The 21,446-nt window shown below is 37.2% G+C and overlaps 1 protein-coding gene across 6 annotated transcripts in view; it reads right to left on the reverse strand.

Annotated features, from left to right (window-relative positions):
* The window catches only part of satb1b (SATB homeobox 1b), a 235,211-nt gene that overhangs the window by 82,025 nt on the left and 131,740 nt on the right, over positions 1-21,446 (reverse strand). For all 6 annotated transcript variants that reach the window (XM_062062651.1, XM_062062656.1, XM_062062655.1 and 3 more), the window contains exons 6-8: positions 20,215-20,326; positions 16,736-16,813; positions 6,194-6,693 (exon numbers count right to left, since the gene is read on the reverse strand). In XM_062062651.1, coding sequence (XP_061918635.1) covers positions 6,194-6,693; positions 16,736-16,813; positions 20,215-20,326 — 690 coding nt within the window. The remainder of the gene's footprint in view (positions 1-6,193; positions 6,694-16,735; positions 16,814-20,214; positions 20,327-21,446) is intronic.

A 21,446-nucleotide genomic window follows, 5' to 3' on the forward strand; every position in this document is an offset into this window, starting at 1 on the left:
TTGACACTTACAACCGGCGCCCCCCTCCACACCCCGGATTATAAATAATATAAATAATTCAATGTGATTATCTTGTGTGATGACTGTATTATGATGATAGTATATATCTGATAGTATATATCTGTATCATGAATCAATTTAAGTGGACCCCGACTTAAACAAGTTGAAAAACTTATTGGGGTGTTACTAGAGATGTCCGATAATATCGGCTGGCCGATATATGCGTTAAAATGTAATATCGGAAATTATCGGTATCGGTTTTTTTATTATCGGTATCGTTTTTTTTTGTTTTTTTTCGGGTTTTTTTGTTTTTTTTCGTGTTTTTTTGTTTTTTTTATTAAATCAACATAGAAAACACAAGATACACTTACAATTAGTGCACCAACCCAAAAAACCTCCCTCACCCATTTACACTCATTCACACAAAAGGGTTGCTTCTTTCTGTTATTAATATTCTGGTTCCTACATTATATATCAATATATATCAATACAGTCTGCAAGGGATACAGTCCGTAAGCACACATGATTGTGCGTGCTGCTGGTCCACTAATAGTACTAACCTTTAACAGTTAATTTTACTAATTTTCATTCATTACTATTTTCTATGTAACTGTTTTTATATTGTTGTACTTTCTTTTTTATTCAAGAAAATGTTTTTAATTTATTTATCTTATTTTACTAATTTTTTTAAAAAGTACCTTATCTTCACCATACCTGGTTGTCCAAATTAGGCATAATAATGTGTTAATTCCACGACTGCATATATCGGTTGATATCGGTATCGGTTGATATCGGTATCGGCAATTAAAGAGTTGGACAATATCGGAATATCGGATATCGGCAAAAAGCCATTATCGGACATCCCTAGGTGTTACCATTTAGTGGTCAATTGTACGGAATATGTACTTCACTGTGCAACCTACTAATAAAAGTCTCAATCAATCAATCAATCAATCAAAACACATAGAATCATCATACTGCTGTGATTATATGCATCAAGTGTTCATTCAAGGCTAAGGCAAAATATCGAGATATATATCGTGTATCGCAATATGGCCTTAAAATATCGCAATATTAAAAAAAGGCCATATCGCCCAGCCCTAGTTCAATGATGCCATTTCTGTTTGTCATGTATAATTTTGTCTATTTTGTGTTTATCCTTGAATAAACAGGTCAGTTTCTTGTTACCAACCATTGTGTATTATTCAAACTCCCCTAATTCAGCTGGTTGGTTGTTATCAAGAGTACTAAAACCCTTTTCAACATGATTCTGACAACTAAGTAGGCTAAATAACTTTAAACTTTAATACATGCTCGGATAGGCCAGTATCGGTCAGTATCGGTATCGGTCAGTATCGGTATCGCATCGGAAGTGCAAAAACAATATCGGTATCGGATCGGAAGTGCAAAAACCTGGATCGGGACATCCCTACACCACACGATTCGATTTGATTCTTAGGGGTAACGATTCGATTCAGAATCGATTCTCGATTCAAAACGACTCTTGATTCAAAATCAAAACTTTTTCAATAACATTGGGTGCCAGTTCTATGATTAACTACATTCCTCCATAAAATAGATTTGAAAAAACTCTGATAAATGTCTATATTACTTAAAAGAAAACTGGTTTTGTTTAAACAAATGTAATGAAGCCAAATACAAATAAGCTGCGATGAGGTGGCGACTTGTCCAGGGTGTACCCCGCCTTCCGCCCGAATGCAGCTGAGATAAGCTCCAGCACCCCCCGTGAAAAGTGGTAGAAAATGAATGGATGGGATGGAAATACAATTAAGACAACAAGAGAAGTATCCAACACTTCTCTTTCCTAAATTAAATCTGTACAGCAGATATGATCATCTACATCATCGGTCCCCAAACTACGAGCCACATCCAAAATCAAGTCCGCGGGAAGTCCCAAGTTAAAAAATAAAATAAAATAAAATTGTATTTATTTATTTAATTATCTTTTTTTTTTTTTAATCTGTCCTTTCTGATCCATTTTCCACCGCTTGTTACTCTCGGGGTCTCCTAGCCACTCAGGCAAATTATATTGTCTAAAAATGCATTTTCCCATCGATAACGTGACATCGCGCTTGCGCCGCAGTGTCGGCGAGCCCGCGAAAACCTATATATATAAGAATGTGTGTGTGTGTGTGTGTGTACATATATATACACACATACATATAGGGCTGCAACTAACGATTAATTTGATAATCGATTAATCTGTCGATTATTACTTCGATTAATCGATTAATAATTGGATAAAAGAGACAAACTACATTTCTATCTTTCCCAGTATTTTATTGAAAAAAAAACAGCATACTGGCACCATACTTATTTTGATTATTGTTTCTCAGCTGTTTGTACATGTTGCAGTTTATAAATAAAGGTTTATAAAAATAAAAACAATTAAAAAAAATAAATAAATAAAAATACAAATAAAATTGGGTTTTATCAAATACATTTCCCCCAAAAATGCAACTTATACTCCAGTGCAGGGGTCACCAACCTTTTTGAAACCAAGGGCTACTTCTTGGGTACTGATTAATGCGAAGGGCTACCAGTTAGATACACACTTAAATAAATTGCCAGAAGTAGCCAATTTGCTCAATTTACCTTTAACTCTGTTATTATTAATAATTAATGATATTTATCTTTGTGGAAACACTGATCATCTTAATGATTTCTCACAATAAATATATATAGAAACAGATAAATATCAATATGCAACACTTTATTTTTATATTTTCTCTAAGTGCACATTTTTCAAATTGAACATTTTCAAATGATCACTTCTAAGACAGTCTTGTGAAATCACAATATCCCATTTTAACTAGCTAGACACTAACATTTTTTAACAAATCATGAATTACTTTGCACCATGTTTGTACAAATAATAACTCATGTAAAATACAAAAGTAAACTCTCAAATTTTTAAATCATGTCACACTTTGAACTGGACACCAAATCTGTTATCTGTTTCTTTGTCAGTTAGTGGGAAGCCTGGCATTGCATGCTGTTAACTAGTGTGTTGTACTCTGGTGTGTAACTTGACACTGCAACTCTGAGTGAGTCTTGCAGATGTGCATCAGTGAGGCGTGTTCTGTGTTTGTTCTTGATGAAGTTCATGTCAGAAAAGGCTGATTCACAAAGATAAGATTTTTCCTCATTGTTTGCGGAACCTTCTTAATCTTTTGGACATATTTTCACAGCAATCTGGCCTAAAGCTTAATTATGATAAATGTAAAATGTTAAGGATCGGAAATCTAAAGGGAACGTCCTTTCGAATGGAATGCAAAGTGTTTTGTTTATAAATTATATGCAATCTGTTGTGTTCCCTAATTTTTTTCTGTGTACATGAATGAAGGTGTGTGTTGCTGAGTCCGACTTGGACATTATCTGGACTGGGCCTGGTTTAAAAAACCCTTTAAAAAAATCTAATTTCATTGACAACCTGGTCTGTTGAAGATAAGGCCCTTTTTTTAAAAAATAAAATAAAATAAGATAAATAAATAAAAAATATTTTCTTGGATAAAAAAGAAAGTAAAACAATATAAAAATAATTACATAAAAAATAGTAATTAATGAAAATGTTAGTGGACCAGCAGCCTATACAATCATGTGTGCTTCAGGGACTGTGTCCCTTGCAGATGTGTTGTCTATGTTGTGGGAACCAGAATATTGGTAGCAGAAAGAAATAACCCCTTTTGTGTGGATGAGTGTGCATGGGGGAGGTTGTTTGGGTTGATGCACTGATTGAATGGGTTGATGCACTGATTGAAAGTGTATCTTGTGTTTTTTTCTATGTAGATTTAATTTAAAAAAAAAAAATTAAAAAAAAAAAACATTTTTTTTTTTTTTTTTTAATTTTTTTTTTTTTTTTTAGAACAGGCCCGCGGGCGACTCATCTGGTCCTTGCGGGCGACCTGGTGCCCGCGGGCACCGCGTTGGTGACCCCTGCTCCAGTGCATTATGCATTTTCGGCCGGTGCGACTTATACTCCGGAGCGACTTATACTCCGAAAAATACGGTAATGTAGTTTTTATTATAATTTTTTGAGGGGGGTATTTTAGCACTGTGTAATTGTATGTACCGTATTTTTCGGATTATAAATCACAGTTTTTTTCATAGTTTGGCTGGGGGTGCGATTTATACTCTGGAGGGATTTATGTGTGAAATTATTAACACATACCGTAAAATATCAAATAATACTATTTATCTCATTCACTTAAGAGACTAGACGTACCGATAGAAGAGGAAGCGGCGCATTGTCTACCTTTGGAGTTGGCAGAGTTGTTTAGAAGCGACACCGAGGAAAAATATTTCATGGGATTTAGCGATTAGGAGTGACAGATTGTTTGGTAAGCGTATAGCATGTTCTATATGTTATAGTTATTTGAATGACTCTTACCATAATATGTTACGTTAACATACCAGGCACGTTCTCAGTTGGTTATTTATGCCTCATAACGTACACTTATTCAGCCTGTTGTTCACTATTCTTTATTTATTTTAAATTGCCTTTCAAATGTCTATTCTTGGTGTTGGGTTTTATCAAATAAATTTCCCCCCAAAATGCGACTTATACTCCAGTGCGACTTATATATGTTTTTTTCCTTCTTTATTATGCATTTTCGGCCTGTGCAACTTATACTCCGGAGCGACTTATACTCCGAAAAATACGGTAAATGTATTTTTTTTAAATCAGTTTTTATGAGTCCCTTTTGAAGTACTTATGATTAGTATTTATTTTTGGAATCAGCCTGACCTAAACCTTCATAATAAAATGTGTGATTAACACATGCTTTCCTATCATTTGAAAAGGTTGTCCACTTTAAGTAGGTTATATGTAATTATTGAATATGGTTAAGATCATGAGTAAGATGAAAAATTCAGTGTTAATATTTATGTGCCCCTCTGTAGTAGAAAAGTTGGGCAAAATGTACGGATGTCCGATAATGGCTTTTTGCAGATATCCGATATTCCGATATTGTCCAACTCTTTAATTACCGATACCAATATCAACCGATACCGATATCAACCGATACTGATAAATACAGTCGTGGAATTAACACATTATTATGCCTAATTTGGACAACCAGGTAAAAACATTTTCTTGAATAAAAAATAAAGTAAAACAATATAAAAACAGTTACATAGAAACTAGTAATTAATGAAAATGAGTAAAATTAACTGTTAAAGGTTAGTACTATTAGTGGACCAGCAGCACGCACAATCATGTGTGCTTACGGACTGTATCCCTTGCAGACTGTATTGATATATATTGATATATAATGTAGGAACCAGAATATTAATAACAGAGAGAAACAACCCTTTTGTGTGAATGAGTGTAAATGGGGGAGGGAGTTTTTTTGGGTTGGTGCACTAATTTTAAGTGTATCTTGTGTTTTTTTATGTTGATTTAATAAAAATAAAAATAAAATAAAAAAATTTAAAAAACGATACTGATGATAAAAAAAACGATACCGATAATTTCCGATATTACATTTTAAAGCATTTATCGACATCTGTAGCAAAAAGGTTAAGAAACCCAGCATTACAGTGTATTCAATGTGTGTATTCTTTTACTAAAATAGGAACTATTCTCAAGGCTAGAACAAATTATTTATGTTTACCTTGTTTTTAATGGTGGAACTCGGCTTCACTATACAAACTTTTTGATTTACGAACCATGTTCAAGAACCAATTATGATCGTAAATCGAGGCTCGCCTGTACATCATTTAGTGCGACAAAAAAATAGAAGGGCTAATAAGTGTTATAACAGAAGCTTCTAGTATTGTTTACACTCAAAGCAGCCATCTTTATAGCCAACTCGAGGATGGTGAGTACTTGCCGACTTTCTGAGAAGAAATTTCCGACAGGAACCCGGAAATTCCGACTTCCCAGTACAAATTGAACACACCATAACTACCGTAATCCTATTCTTCTCGGTTTTTCTTTTCCTTTTTCCACACTCAGCCACACAGCTGATGACTGTGGTGATAAAGTTATCCAACTAATTTGACAAATCACTGGACGGGACGAAAATAACATTTCTGACTTTCAACAAGCGACAAAAGTGGAACCACATGATATTACAAAATGTCTTGTTGATTAAGAAATGTGTTTCAATAGTTTAGCAGAAAATGCATGTATTAGCATTAGCATTAGCACTAAGCCGCTCCGCCTCACCTGGGTTCTGTTGAAGGCGACGCGTGCAAAGACGGCCTGAGAGATCCCGGCCCGCTTGAGCTCGTCCCGGACCCACTGGTAGATCTCGGAGGACACCTCCGTGTTGGAGCCCACCGGAGGCTCCAGGGGCTTGCCGTGTGAGGAGCGGTTGACGGGTGGGTGGTTGAGGTACTGCTGCGACAGCGACTGCTGTGCCAGCAGGCGGTTGACGGCGTACTGTTGGTTGAGGATCTGCGCCATCACCAGCTGCTGGTTGACCAGCTGCGGGCTGATGGGCGTGGACACCAGGCCCGGGTGGTGCAGGCCGGGGAGCTGGGGCTGCCGGCCGCCCGCCTGGCCCCCGTGGGGCGGCGGCGGCGGTGCATGAGACAGCGGCGGCACCGGCGAGGAGGGTGTCTGGTCCGCCGTGCTGCCTGGGATGGGCTGCTGCTGCTGGGAGAAGCCCAGGTGGTTGTGGTTGGAGCCCGGCGGGGAGAGGTCCGACAGGGCGTCCATCTCGGCTAGAGGACGAAGTGGGCGGAGAAGAAGGAATGTTTGAGAATACAAAGCAGGACTAAGAAGGGAAAAAACATGCAAAATGTGGAAAAAACTACACGTGCTTCTTAATTACTCTCGGTTACGCCCCCCCTTGAAAAATGAAAACACGACCAGAAATAGTGTCTAGTTTTATTTTCGGGCCTCCCTATGTCTAGCATTAAAAGATTACAGATGGTACAAAATGCGGCTGCTAGACTTTTGACAAAAACAAGAAAGTTTGATCATATTACGCCTATACTGGCTCACTTGCACTGGCTTCCTGTGCACCTAAGATGCGACTTTAAGGTTTTACTACTTACGTATAAAATACTACACGGTCAAGCTCCTGCCTATCTTGCCGATTGTATTGTACCATATGTCCCGACAAGAAATCTGCGTTCAAAGAACTCCGGCTTATTAGTGATTCCCAGAGCCCAAAAAAAGTCTGCGGGCTATAGAGCGTTTTCTATTCGGGCTCCAATATTATGGAATGCCCTCCCGGTAAAAGTTAGAGATGCTACCTCAGTACAAGCATTTAAGTCTCATCTTAAAACTCATTTGTATACTCTAGCCTTTAAATAGACTCCCTTTTTAGACCAGTTGATCTGCCGTTTCTTTTCTTTTCTTTTCTACTCTGCTCCCAACCCGGGGTGGACCGCTAGCCTGTCCATCGGATGGGGACATCTCTACGCTGCTGACCCGTCTCCGCTCGGGATGGTTCCTGCTGGCCCCACTATGGACTGGACTTTCGCTGATGTGTTGGACTTTCACAATATTATGTCAGACCCACTCGACATCAATTGCTTTCGGTCTCCCCTAGAGGGGGGGGGGGTTACCCACATATGCGGTCCTCTCCAAGGTTTCTCATAGTCATTCACATTGACGTCCCACTGGGGTGAGTTTTACTTGCCCGTATGTGGGCTCTGTACCGAGGATGTCGTTGTGGCTTGTACAGTCCTTTGAGACACTTGTGATTTAGGGCTATATAAATAAACATTGATTGATTGATTGATATAAAATTGTTATAAGTACGCCCTTGCATAACATTGTATCCTTACTAACATTAAAGAAAAAAATAAATAAATACAGATCAAAAAGATCAACTTTATTAACATTGTTGTTTTAGTCTGTAATAAAAATATTTAAAGTGCATCAATTTGACCAACTTTAACTATTTGATACTGAAAAATAAAATTTAACTCAATAAATAACAATAAATTGATCAGCAGCATTAACTCAGGAGCACAATATATAAAACACTTTAACCTACAAAACAAAAATGAATAAAACAATTTGAGCTATTATTTTTAGAGATGTCCGATAATATCGGACTGCCGATAAATGCTTTAAAATGTAATATCGGAAATTATCGGTATCGGTTTCAAAATGATCGGTATCGGTTTCAAAAAGTAAAATGTATTACTTTTTAAAACGCCGCTGTGTACACGGACGTAGGGAGAAGTACGGAGTGCCAATAAACCTTAAAAAAACTGCCTTTTGCGTGCCGGCCCAGTCACATAATATCTACGGCTTTTCACACACAAGTGAATGCAATGCATACTTGGTCAACAGCCATACAGGTCACACTGAGGGTGACCGTATAAACAACTTTGACACTGTTACAAATATGCGCCACACTGTGAACCCACACCAAACAAGAATGACAAACACATTTCGGGAGAACATCCGCACCGTAACACGACATAAACACAACAGAACAAATACCCAGAACCCCTTGCAGCACTAACTCTTCTGGGACGCTACAATATACACCCCCCGCTACCCCCCGGAGTCACATGAGCCCCCACTATTTGACTGGTTTGATGCAAGATTGGAGGAAATGTGCATTTGAAAAGAGTTTGTGAGGCCATGAATGTATCCCGACTGGTGATTGGACGTGTTTGAGGAAGGAGCGTGGGTGTGTAACCTACTGTAAGCCAACCCCGAATACATCCCAAAATCTAAAAAGGTTAGAAAAAAATGTACTCTATTTCTGATTGAGAATTTTGTTGTCCCTGTAAAATAACAAGATAACAACTTTTTAAAGTTTAGAAGCTGTGTTATGCCTTGCAATGCAAGCCCGTTTCCACCACTGAAAAGAAAAATACCACAATGGCAAGTCATAACTTCTAAGTTTAAAAAGTCGTAATTATAATGTTAAAAAAATCAAAATTATGAGATAAAATGTAAAAATTATGAGATAAAAAGTCATAATAATGAGAGAAAAGGTCGTAATTTTGAAATGAAATTATGAGAGAAAAGGTCGTAATTTTGAGATGAAATTATGACAGAAAAGGTCATAATTATGATATAAAAAGTCTAAATTATGAGATAAGAAAGTCATAATTATGAGATAAAAAGTCAAAATTATGTGATATAAAAATAAAAACTATGACATAAAAAGTTGCCAGTGTGACTCATAATTTTGACTTTTTATCTCATAGTTTCCATGTTTAAACTCATCCATCCATCCATCCATTTCCTACCGCTTGGCCCTTTTGGGGTCGCGGGGGGTCTCAGCTGCATTCGGGCGGTAGGCAGGGTACACCCTGGACAAGTCGCCACCTCATCGCAGTTTTTAAACTCAAATTTTCGACTTTTTATCTCTTAATTCAGAATTTTTATCTATTATTATAACTTTTTATCTCATAATTCAACTTTCTTATCTCATAATTTTGACTGTTTATCTCATAATTTCAAGTTTTATCTCATAATTACGACTGTTTATCTCATGATTACGACTTTTTTCTCATAATTATGACTTTTTATCTCATAATTTTGACTTTCTTATCTCAAAATGTCGACATTTTATCTCATAATTTCAACTTTTTATCTCATAATTATGACTTTCTTATTTGATAATTTTGACTTTCTTAACTCATACTTAAGACATTTTATCTCATTACGACTTTATATCTCATCATTATTATTTTTATCTCAAAATGTTGACTTTCTTTTCTCATAATATTGACATTTTATCTCATAATTAAGACTTCATATATCAAAATTATGATTTTTTTGCTCATAATTTCGACTTTCTTACTTCAATATTTCGACATTGTATCTCATAATTATGACTTTATACATCATAATTATGAATGTATATCTCATAATTTCGACATTTTATCTCATAATTATGACTGATAACTGGGTTATTTCTTTTTAGGGGCGGAAACAGGCTTCCATACTTTTACTGATCCAGACTAGTTGGGCTTTTTTTGAGTGAAAGCTGCGGCAAAGTGGCTCTTTTGATGGAAAGGTTGCCAACCCCTCTTTTAGTGTTTATGTACTGTAAATGTCTTGGCGAGAGATTCATTCCATTTTAATGTGCAAAAACCTGACTACTGACTTCAGGATTCTTCGAGCGTCTTTGGTTCTGAGGGCGCTTTGAAGCGTTAACGACGACGCGTGACAACCGTCAAGTCGCAGGGTGCTTTCAAAGACGACAACAATCTCGGCGGTGATTACACACTGATCAAACTCCGCCGGTGAACGTCTTTAAACGTGAACGTACATATGGCGAGGCTTTTCACACACGCCAGTGAGGGGGCAGCGTTGAAGATTTCATACATTAACACCTCCGACGAGCGGCCTCCGCACGCCATAGAAGACGAGAAAACGGGATTGTGAGCGGCATTAAATCGCTGTTATGCCGTAGAGGAGTGAGGGACAGAGAATGGGGGCGTAGGGAGGCGGGGTCTTAAGGAAGATGTATGTTTTTTAGCAGATGAAAGATTAAAGCACGTGGACGTTTTCCAAAAATATACGCAATAATCGCGTGTGTCAGCGAGCACAAAGCGCCCGGCCGAGATGAGTCTATTGAGCGTTTGTCAAAAACAAATGATGGCGACGGGCTACGCGGGGTTGGTGGGAGGAACAAGACAACACCAAAATCTCGGTAATAATCACATCTCTTCTCCCTAATCCCTGGCAATGCCACTCTCTGATGGTATGGCATGCTATTGACTCGCATGCGAGTGTGTGCGTGTGCGTGTCGGCGCTGGGGGGCACACACGGAGGCATTTCCATGCAAATTGAAAAGAGAAGAGGAGCATGGCAGGAGGAGGAAGAGGAGGGGGCCACAGAAGTCCTCGTGTGGAATCCTGCCACAAAAGAGCCCTGGATTAAACGCACAATGGGGATGGGTTGTGGGCCGCGGGGGTGAGTCAGGACGGGAGAACGGGGGGTGTGGGGGGAACGAGAGCCGTGCAAAGTGACTCGCTTTCACCTGCAGTGGTCTTGGCTTGCACAGGTGAACCTGTGAGCACGCCACTTGCCAAAAAAAAGGGGGCGCCGGAGGCGATGTTGCAGCCCTGGCACACACTTTTCCTACCACTAGGATTCCCAGCCCTAGTAATCAGGAGTAATCTTACTCTTGAGGAGTAATCAATAATTGTATCCAACCTAACTACAGTTTAACAGGATACACCTTGTCAAATGACATGAAAGCATGCGTTAATCACAAATATTATTATCAAGGCGTAGGGCAGGCTGATTACAACGATAAAATGATAAATACTAATCAAATATTCTGCAAAAAAAACAAATACATAAAAACTGATTAAAAATAAATTTACATTGAATTACATAGTGCTAAAATAATAGTAAATTAATAGTAAATCATAATATGTTTATCAATTCAAATTTCAATAAAATTTAAGTGCAAATTAAAATAAAGCTTCACCACTTTAGTCATATTTTTTTGCGCTTAAGAAACATCTCTATGACTTTAGCTCCAGACTTCTTCTGTTTGTTTAATATTGTCATCAGCCCTTTGAGACACTTGTGATTTAGGGCTATATAAATAAACATTGATTGATTGATTGATTGAATACTGCCACAAGTGGTGGAAAAGTGCATTATAACAGAGTACCGCTGCTGAGATTTTAATTTTTTGGTGGCCGTCTATGGCCTGACAATGGGCCTGGCCTTATGGTTAAGAAACACTGCTGTAGACCACATGGAAGTGTTTTAAATGTACAAACCCCGTTTCCATATGAGTTGGGAAATTGTGTTGGATGTAAATATAAACGGAATATAATGATTTGCAAATCCTTTTCAACCCATATTCAGTTCAATATGATAGAAAGACAAGATATTGGATGTTCAAACTCATAAACTTTATTTTTTTTTTGCAAATAATAATGAAGTTAGAATTTCATGGCTGCAACACGTGCCAAAGTAGTTGGGAAAGGGCATGTTCACCACTGTGTTACATGGCCTTTCCTTTTAACAACACTCAGTAAACGTTTGGGAACTGAGGAGACACATTTTTTAAGATTCTCAGGTGGAATTCTTTCCCATTCTTGCTTGATGTACAGCTTAAGTTGTTCAACAGTCCGGGGGTCTCCGTTGTGGTATTTTAGGCTTCATAATGCGCCACACATTTTCAATGGGAGACAGGTCTGGACTACAGGCAGGCCAGTCTAGTACCCGCACTCTTTTACTATGAAGCCACGTTGATGTAACACGTGGCTTGGCATTGTCTTGCTAAAATAAGCAGGGGCGTCCATGGTAACGTTGCTTGGATGGCAACATATGTTGCTCCAAAACCTGTATGTACCTTTCAGCATTAATGGCGCCTTCACAGATGTGTAAGTTACCCATGTCTTGGGCACGAATACACCCCCATACCATCACAGATGCTGGCTTTTCCACTTTGCGCCTAGAACAATCCGGATGGTTCTTTTCCTCTTTGGTCCGGAGGACACGACGTCCACAGTTTCCAAAAACAATTTGAAATGTGGCCTCGTCAGACCACAGAACACTTTTCCACTTTGTATCAGTCCATCTTAGATGAGCTCAGGCCCAGCGAAGCCGACGGCATGTCTGGGTGTTGTTGATAAACGGTTTTCGCCTTGCATAGGAGAGTTTTAACTTGCACTTACAGATGTAGCGACCAACTGTAGTTACTGACAGTGGGTTTCTGAAGTGTTCCTGAGCCCATGTGGTGATATCCTTTACACACTGATGTCGCTTGTTGATGCAGTACAGCCTGAGGGATCGAAGGTCACGGGCTTAGCTGCTTACGTGCAGTGATTTTTCCAGATTCTCTGAACCCTTTGATGATATTACGGGCCGTAGATGGTGAAATCCCTAAATTCTTTGCAATAGCTGGTTGAGAAAGGTTGTTCTTAAACTGTTGGACAATTTGCTCACGCATTTGTTGACAAAGTGGTGACCCTCGCCCCATCCTTGTTTGTGAATGACTGAGCATTTCATGGAATCTACTTTTATACCCAATCATGGCACCCACCTGTTCCCAATGTGCCTGTTCACCTGTGGGATGCTCCAAATAAGTGTTTGATGAGCATTCCTCAACTTTATCAGTATTTATTGCCACCTTTCCCAACTTCTTTGTCACGTGTTGCTGGCATCAAATTCTAAAGTTAATGATTATTTGCAAAAAAAAAAAAAATGTTTATCAGTTTGAACATCAAATATGTTGTCTTTGTAGCATATTCAACTGAATATGGGTTGAAAATGATTTGCAAATCATTGTATTCCGTTTATATTTACATCTAACACAATTTCCCAACTAATATGGAAACGGGGTTTGTACAAAAACAATCATAATGTGACCTCTTTAACACTGTCACGACAAGGACCATGGCGGCGCAAATTACTGCGCGGATTGCTTTCCCGAGATGCAAGACAACTTGACTGGACATGGCTTGAAGGTAAATACATCTTTAATTTTACTATAAAAAAGGAACATACAAAAGGCGCGCACAAGGCGGAGAACAAACTTGGCTATGAAACAAAACTAACACTTAGACATAAACTATGGACATGAAACAAAACTACACTTACTGTGACGTGAAAAAACAAAACTTACGTGGCATGGCATGAAGCATAAACTATCGAATAAACAGGGCATGGTAATGACAATGTCGCCAGGACGACCAACAGAAAATGACCGGCTTAAATAATAGTCACATGATTGGCAACAGGTGCGTGAGTCCAAACAAATGACAGGTGAAACTAATAAGTAACCATGGTGACCAAACAAGGGAGCGTAAACATGAACTAAAAGAGTCTTAAACAACCAGAAAATAACAAAACATAATCCAAACCACAGAACATGACAAACACAATAACATTTTGACGCAAGCAGGCAAACGTGCAACGACATCCAAAACCGACGCAAAGGAAAAATATGAATACTGTAAGAAAAAAAAACATGATCAAATCCATAAAAAGAAAAATTAAATACTGCAACTTGACTGAATAAAAACAATCTTAACCAGGATATGGGGGCATCAGACCTTCCTAACCCCACCCCAGCCCACCCTATAAGGAGATCACGCATTGTGCCTAAAAATATGGCGTGACGAAGTGCGCTTCATATTGATTTTTACCTCAAATGTATTCCTAGCCCCATCCTGCGCAGTCACTGATCAAAAGAAAATGTCAAATTTCCCCTGAATATTTTCGTTGTTCCTGGTAGCGTGCAGCGTTAGTCCTGTGTTGGTAAACGTTGATGAATGGCGGCCGGTGATGTGACGGGAAGAAATGAAAATGTATGTTTTAATTATGCTACATTAGGTATTTTGCACTAGGAAAATAAATCATTGAACAGTTTATTTACCACAAATTAGTTTTACTTCAAAACATGCATCAAATGAAATTCAAGCTTGATTGAAAAAGTATAAAATTATTTTCAGATAAATAAATAAAAAATGGGAAAAAAATCTTGTAATGGAGGTAGCTTTAAAAAAAGTTCCGGTTAGGGCTACTAAAATTTTACAGCATTAAAGACAATATTCACCCCTGCCAATATATGATATGTATTACTAAAATAATGTATGATATCCATAACAATAATTATATATTAGGGGTGTAACGGTACATGTATTTTTATTGAACCTTTTCAGTACGGGGGTTCCGGTTAGGTTCGGAGGTGTACTGAACGAGTTTCCAAACGGACATATTAAGTAGCGTAACGTACGTTGTGTAAACAATGCACACCGAGGCACAACACACGGCATGCTAGCAGCTAACGGGCTACGATAGACTGACCATACGTCCTCTTTTCCCCGGACATGTCCTCTTTTGCGGGGCTGTCAGGGCGGAGTTTCTTAAATGCCTCAAATGTCCGGCATTTTGAGTTAGGGTTGCGTGTATTTTCAATGTGCGTTCAGGGTTTAGAAGGGGTTAAAAACAAAACAAATTGTGAAGGTGTGCGCACGCAGCAGCATTCGTGAGGGAGGGGCAGAGACAGAGAGAGCGAGAGAGTTATGATAAACGCGCATGCGTCGCCAGGCTCTGCTTTTTATCCATAGATTTATCAGATTACATTTTTTATTATCTATAGCAGGGGTGTCAAAAGTGTGCCCCGGAGGCCATTTGCGGCCCACAGCTAATGTTTTAAAGGCCCACGGCACATTCTAAAAATACTATTAAAATAAACAAAAACATAACAAAAGTGAAATAAAAAAGTTTAAAGGTTAAATGTAATTTAGAAAAAGTTGCAATGTTGACTAATAAAACAAAGCTGGTTTTTTTTCTTTCAAACTGTCATTGCTCAAAACATAATATTGAATCAAAATCAATGTTATTATGAATTATTGACCTATCCAATGTTCCGATTACGTCACATCAAATATTCCACTAAGAAAAATATTTTTGGTGGAAGATTTTGCAAATTTGGTAAATAAATAACCCAAAAATGTATATTTTATTGTTTTCTTACTGTACCGAAAATGAACCGAACCGTGACCTCTAAACAGAGGTACGTACCGAACCGAAATTTTTGTGTACCGTTACACCTCTATTATAAATACTACACTATTTACCTCTGCCGTAATATAATAATAATACATACTACAATATTTACCTCTGCCATAAGATAATATTACAATAATAATATATAACACAACATTCATGCCAATATATAATACACTACCGTTCAAAAGTTTGGGGTCACCCAAACAATTTTGTGGAATAGCCCTCATTTCTAAGAACAAGAATAGACTGTCGAGTTTCAGATGAAAGTTCTCCTTTTCTGGCCATTTTGAGCGTTTAATTGACCCCACAAATGTGATGCTCCAGAAACTCAATCTGCTCAAAGGAAGGTCAGTTTTGCAGCTTCTGTAACGAGCTAAACTGTTTTCAGATGTGTGAACATGAGTGCACAAGGGTTTTCTAATCATCAATTAGCCTTCTGAGCCAATGAGCAAACACATTCTACCATTAGAACACTGGAGTGATAGTTGCTGGAAATGGGCCTCTATACACCTATGTAGATATTGCACCAAAAACCAGACATTTGCAGCTAGAATAGTCATTTACCACATTAGCAATGTATAGAGTGTATTTCTTTAAAGTTAAGACTAGTTTAAAGTTATCTTCATTGAAAAGTACAGTGCTTTTCCTTCAAAAATAAGGACATTTCAATGTGACCCCAAACTTTTGAACGGTAGTGTATGTATTACAATAATAATATATACTACAATATTGACTGCTGCCAATATACAATATTAGAATAATAACAATATATAATAAAAAAATTTACCTTTGTCAAGACATAATATCTGTTATAATAATAACATATGATACATGTACCTCTACCAATATATCATTTTGTGATATTACCATATAATACAATATTTACTTGCTGGCCCCCCTCCACCTCCCTTGTCTTTGCAAATATAAAAATACCACTGCTGTTCATTTGTGCCATACAAATGTCAGTTTATGCTGTTATAGTTCTATTCTTAAGTACTACTGTAATTCTAAAATACAATTTCTGACTAATGATGTCACCCAGCACCCCAAACTTGTCCCAAACCTTTGTGCTGTCAAAAAAAAACTAAAAAACTTTTCAGGTATTGATTTGTCAGTATCGGTCCACACACCACTGCGGGTGTGAATTATGACAAAACTGTAAAAACATTACAACAATAGCACAAGTGTTTTTTTTGACAGCGCAGAGGTTCGGGAGAAGACCCGCTGTAAACCCTGCGATCTGAATATGAATCGCCTTATGTTAGTTTGCGTGCGTGTGCCTATGTTGCAACATACCTAGTGCATTAGCACGCGGGCTCTCGCGGAGGACGCACGTCCCCAGGTAGCCCTCCAGCTGGGAGGTTTGGCGCATGCCTACAGGACACACACACACACACACACACACACACACACACACACACACACACACACACACACACACACACACACACACACAAAACACACAGTGGTGAGAAAGAGAAACAGGGTATTTTCACCAGTACACTACTTGCTGGAAATGCTAGCAGAGTATGTTATTGATCTTTAAAAACACACAAGTAGGCACATGAACGTGTGTGTGTGTGTGTGTGTGTGTGTGTATGTTGTGTTCCCGCGTGTCGTTCTACATTAGCAGATAGCATCGCAACATGTGCGGAACTGCGAAGGCCTTTTGAGTCGGCATTATCTGGTGTGGCATCACAGGTGGCGTGCACGCGACCGCCGGAGAAGAAGAAAAAGTAATGTTTCATGAGCACGCATACACAAACAGTGAGATCTCCAGCCTGATGGCGTTATATTCAATGTGAGGGAGGGTTTTTTTTTTCACCCGGTAATATAAAGCATGACTTTAAAATGGATTCAATTAAAGAAAAAAGAAAAAGAAAAAAACATCTACCGGTAATTGAATTTTAGAAGGGGCAGTGTTCCAAAAAAACATATTATGCAAAAGTGTTGGGCCAGCATGATGTGTTGGACACATATCTACTGTGCATTGAGCCTCTTCAGTTCAGCAGGTTTGATCATTTTTTTTGCACACTTTATTGTAGGGTTGTACGGTATACCGGTACTAATAAAGTACTGCGGTATTAATGAAGTAAAAACTATGCAATATTGCCTTTGAAAAATACCGGTACTTTTTTGTTTTCATCCGCATGCTGCCTGAGCAGAGGGTCATGGTGTTGAGTGTGTCAGCATGCACACACAGCTGCGCATACAAGCAGAAACAGGGTGGAGAGGCTGCTTTCAAACATGCCTCGCCAAAGGTGGCAATAAGGCATTACAATTTTTGCCTCAAACTGAGGTAAACATTTAAATTATCATGCAGACCTGCGCAAGGAGTTCAAAGGTAATGTAATTAACTAGCCCCCCTGCTGTGATACGTAGACGTGCACACAGCTGCTTTTTGCCAATTATTAGCGCAGTCAAAACCGCCCACGTTGTGTAAACTATAATGCAGGTGAAATAACTGAATAATGGCACAAAGTCCTACAATTTGTGTTTGATCTTTAACAATGTCTGTTTTACCTGCTACATGTCTCAGTTGTGTACTTTTAGCGTATTGTTTTTAGTATTTAGTAAGGATTTTATTTGTCTTAAAGCAGAGACCAAGAGTGACAAACAAACCAATAAGCATTTATTACAATGTCAATATAAAGCTTTCTGTTCTATTCTAACTTAATCCGAGATTATGGCAGGCTATATTTATTAAAGAACAATTTACAATTTTATATGAGTGCAATAAAAAAAGCCCAGTGAGTATAATTACTTTACATTTGTATTTTAATCCTCTTTAATTGTTCTTTCAGTGCAAAAAGAAACATATGTTTAATGTATCGCAAGATTTTCTGTTAAAATGAAGCCAATAATGACATTTCTTTGTAGTCCCCTATATTTTGAAAAGTATCGGAAAGTATCGAAATACATTTTAATATCGGTACCAAAATATTGGTATCAAGACAACCCTACTTTATGGTTAATATTAACTCACTTCTTTTTGCACTTGTATGATGATTAAGGATATGCCCTAAAAAAGGGGTGTCAAAACTTTTTGATTCAGGGTCCACAGTGGGATAAATAAAATTGGGCGGGGGCGAAATCATTTAAAGTAACATGTACATATATGTGTGTATATGTGTGTATATATATATATATATATATATATATATATATATATATATATATATATATATATATATATATATATATATATATATATATATATATATAAAAACACACATATATACACATATATATATATATATATATATATATACACATATATATATATATATATATATATATATATATATATATATATATATATATATATATATATATATATATATATATATATATATATAAAAACACACATATATACACATATATATATATATATATATGTATATATATATATATATATATATATATATATATATATATATATATATATATATATATATATATATATATACATACACATATATATATATATATATACACATATATATATATATATATATATATATATATATATATATATATATATATATATATATATATATATATATATATATATACATACACATATATATATATATATATATATATATATATATACACATATATATATATATATATATATATACATATATATATATATACACATGTATAAATACATATATATATATATATATATATATATATATATATATATATATATATATATATATATATATATATATATATACATATATATATATATATATATATATATATATATATATATATATATATATATATATATATATATATATATATATATATATATATATACACATGTCACATATGTACATATATGTATGTATATATAGTGGAAGTTTCTGCGGTTTATCTTTTATACCGTGCTCAATACCGGGGTAGATACTGTATATATACATATACATATATAAATATATATAAATATATATATATATATATATATATATATATATATATATATATATATATATATATATATATATATATATATACAATACAGGCCAAAATTTGGACACCTTCTCATTCAATGCGTTTTTCTTTATGACTATTTACATTGTAGATTGTTACTGAAGGCATCAAAACTATGAATGAACAAAAAGGTGAAATAACTGAAAACATGTTTTATATTCTAGTTTCTTCAAAATAGCCACCCTTTGCTCTGATTACTGCTTTGCACACTCTTGGCATTCTCTCGATGAGCTTCAAGTAGTCACCTGAAATGGTTTTTACTTCACAGGTGTCATAGTTTTGATGCCTTCAGTGACAATCTACAATTTAAATAGTCATGAAACTAAAGAAAACGCATTGAAATGAGAAGGCCTGTACTGTATGTATATATATATATATTTATATATATATATATACTTTTTTTCAGCTTTTTTTTTAATGCAGTCCTAATCGGCTTTCGACGGCATTAATCAGCGTTGCCCAAACAAGTACTCGTTCACAAAAATCCTCCGACAGCTCCCTAGATATTCATGTTTGCACACAAAATGAGAGACGGATAAGACGAGGCCTCGATATTGGATGATCAGAGCAAAGTCAGCTCAGCTGCTAAACAGTGTGGCATAATCTGAAATTATTAGATAACGAGATAAAAATGTGTCGCTGCTTCATGTGACAGCAAGACAAAGAGACAGTTAGTCAGAGAACATATTGTATTAGCTTGTGTGCCAGAGACAAAAGTGTGTGCGTGTCATACTTTGCAAACCCCCCCCCCCTCCGTCGGTTTTGCTTACCCATCATATCCTTTGTCTTCTTGAAATGTTTATACCAGCGCCCAAATTCCTGACACTTTGCCGCCGACACATTTGCATAGTAAGTGCTGTTGACAATGGAGGAAATCATACTCTGAAAGAGAGATTGATTGAGAAAGCGAGAGAGGCAGACGTTAGAATCCCGCCGTGCAAAAGGCGGACAAAACGTTAACACTTGTGAAACATGCAGGCGACACAGCGGCTTGTCACAACAAATAAAGTAAAAAAAAATAATAATAATAATAAAACGAGAACGTGTGCGGAGCAACTCTGCGCTTTGGAAGAGAGGAAGAAAGAAGAAGGGAGGAAAAGGCGAGTGAAACATGCAGTTTGGGGTCTCGTGAAAGAAATTGAAATCAAACAAGGCTTTATCTGTTCTCTCTTATCAAATGCCACTGAGTTTGTCTGAAGAGTCTTTTTTTTTCTCTTCTTTGAGTCTAATTGTGAGCGCAGCTCCGCATCTGCTGGAGTCAACATCGGAGATATTTACCTTCAAAAGGCCGGCGTGGTATTTATCTCACAAGAACAGCATCTGGACCGCGCGCGCAGACTCGCTCTTGATTTAAACAATCTGTTAGGAACTTCGACTTCAAGGAGTTGGCGGGTCGCGGCGAGCATGTCGAGCGTGCGCTCTCGCCGCATCCATTCGCGGCGGACCTCCTCCTCCACGTCCTCCTCCTCCTCCTCGGAGATAAACAAAGAGGCGAGATCCTTCTCCTCCGTGGCGGTTTCATTATTAAAATGAATGTTTTAACACCTTGCTGGCCTGCGGGTGAATACGGAGGTTGGCGCGGGAGAAAAAACTGTTTTCGATCGTCATACATATTCACGAGAGCCCAGCCATCTGTTTTCAAATTACAGGTATGCCATCTTTATCACTTTCCATCATGGAGGCGCTGGGGGAGGTTGCTCACACGCTCAGCGGGCCCACAACACTGTGATGCTCCTCTGACCCCGTGACCTTTGTCATGCAAAATAGGATCACACTCCAGACAAGGATTGTCTTTAAAGCTTCCTCACTGATCAGTAACTGGCCTACGACGCTGCTGCTCGAGTGCGTACTAGATACACTACCGTTCAAAAGTTTGGGGTCACCCAAACAATTTTGTGGAATAGCCTTCATTTCTAAGAACAAGAATAGACTGTCGAGTTTCAGATGAAAGTTCTCTTTTTCTGGCCATTTTGAGCGTTTAATTGACCCCACAAATGTGATG

Source organism: Entelurus aequoreus, linkage group LG11 (assembly GCF_033978785.1).
Source record: "Entelurus aequoreus isolate RoL-2023_Sb linkage group LG11, RoL_Eaeq_v1.1, whole genome shotgun sequence".
Lineage (NCBI taxonomy): Eukaryota > Metazoa > Chordata > Actinopteri > Syngnathiformes > Syngnathidae > Entelurus > Entelurus aequoreus.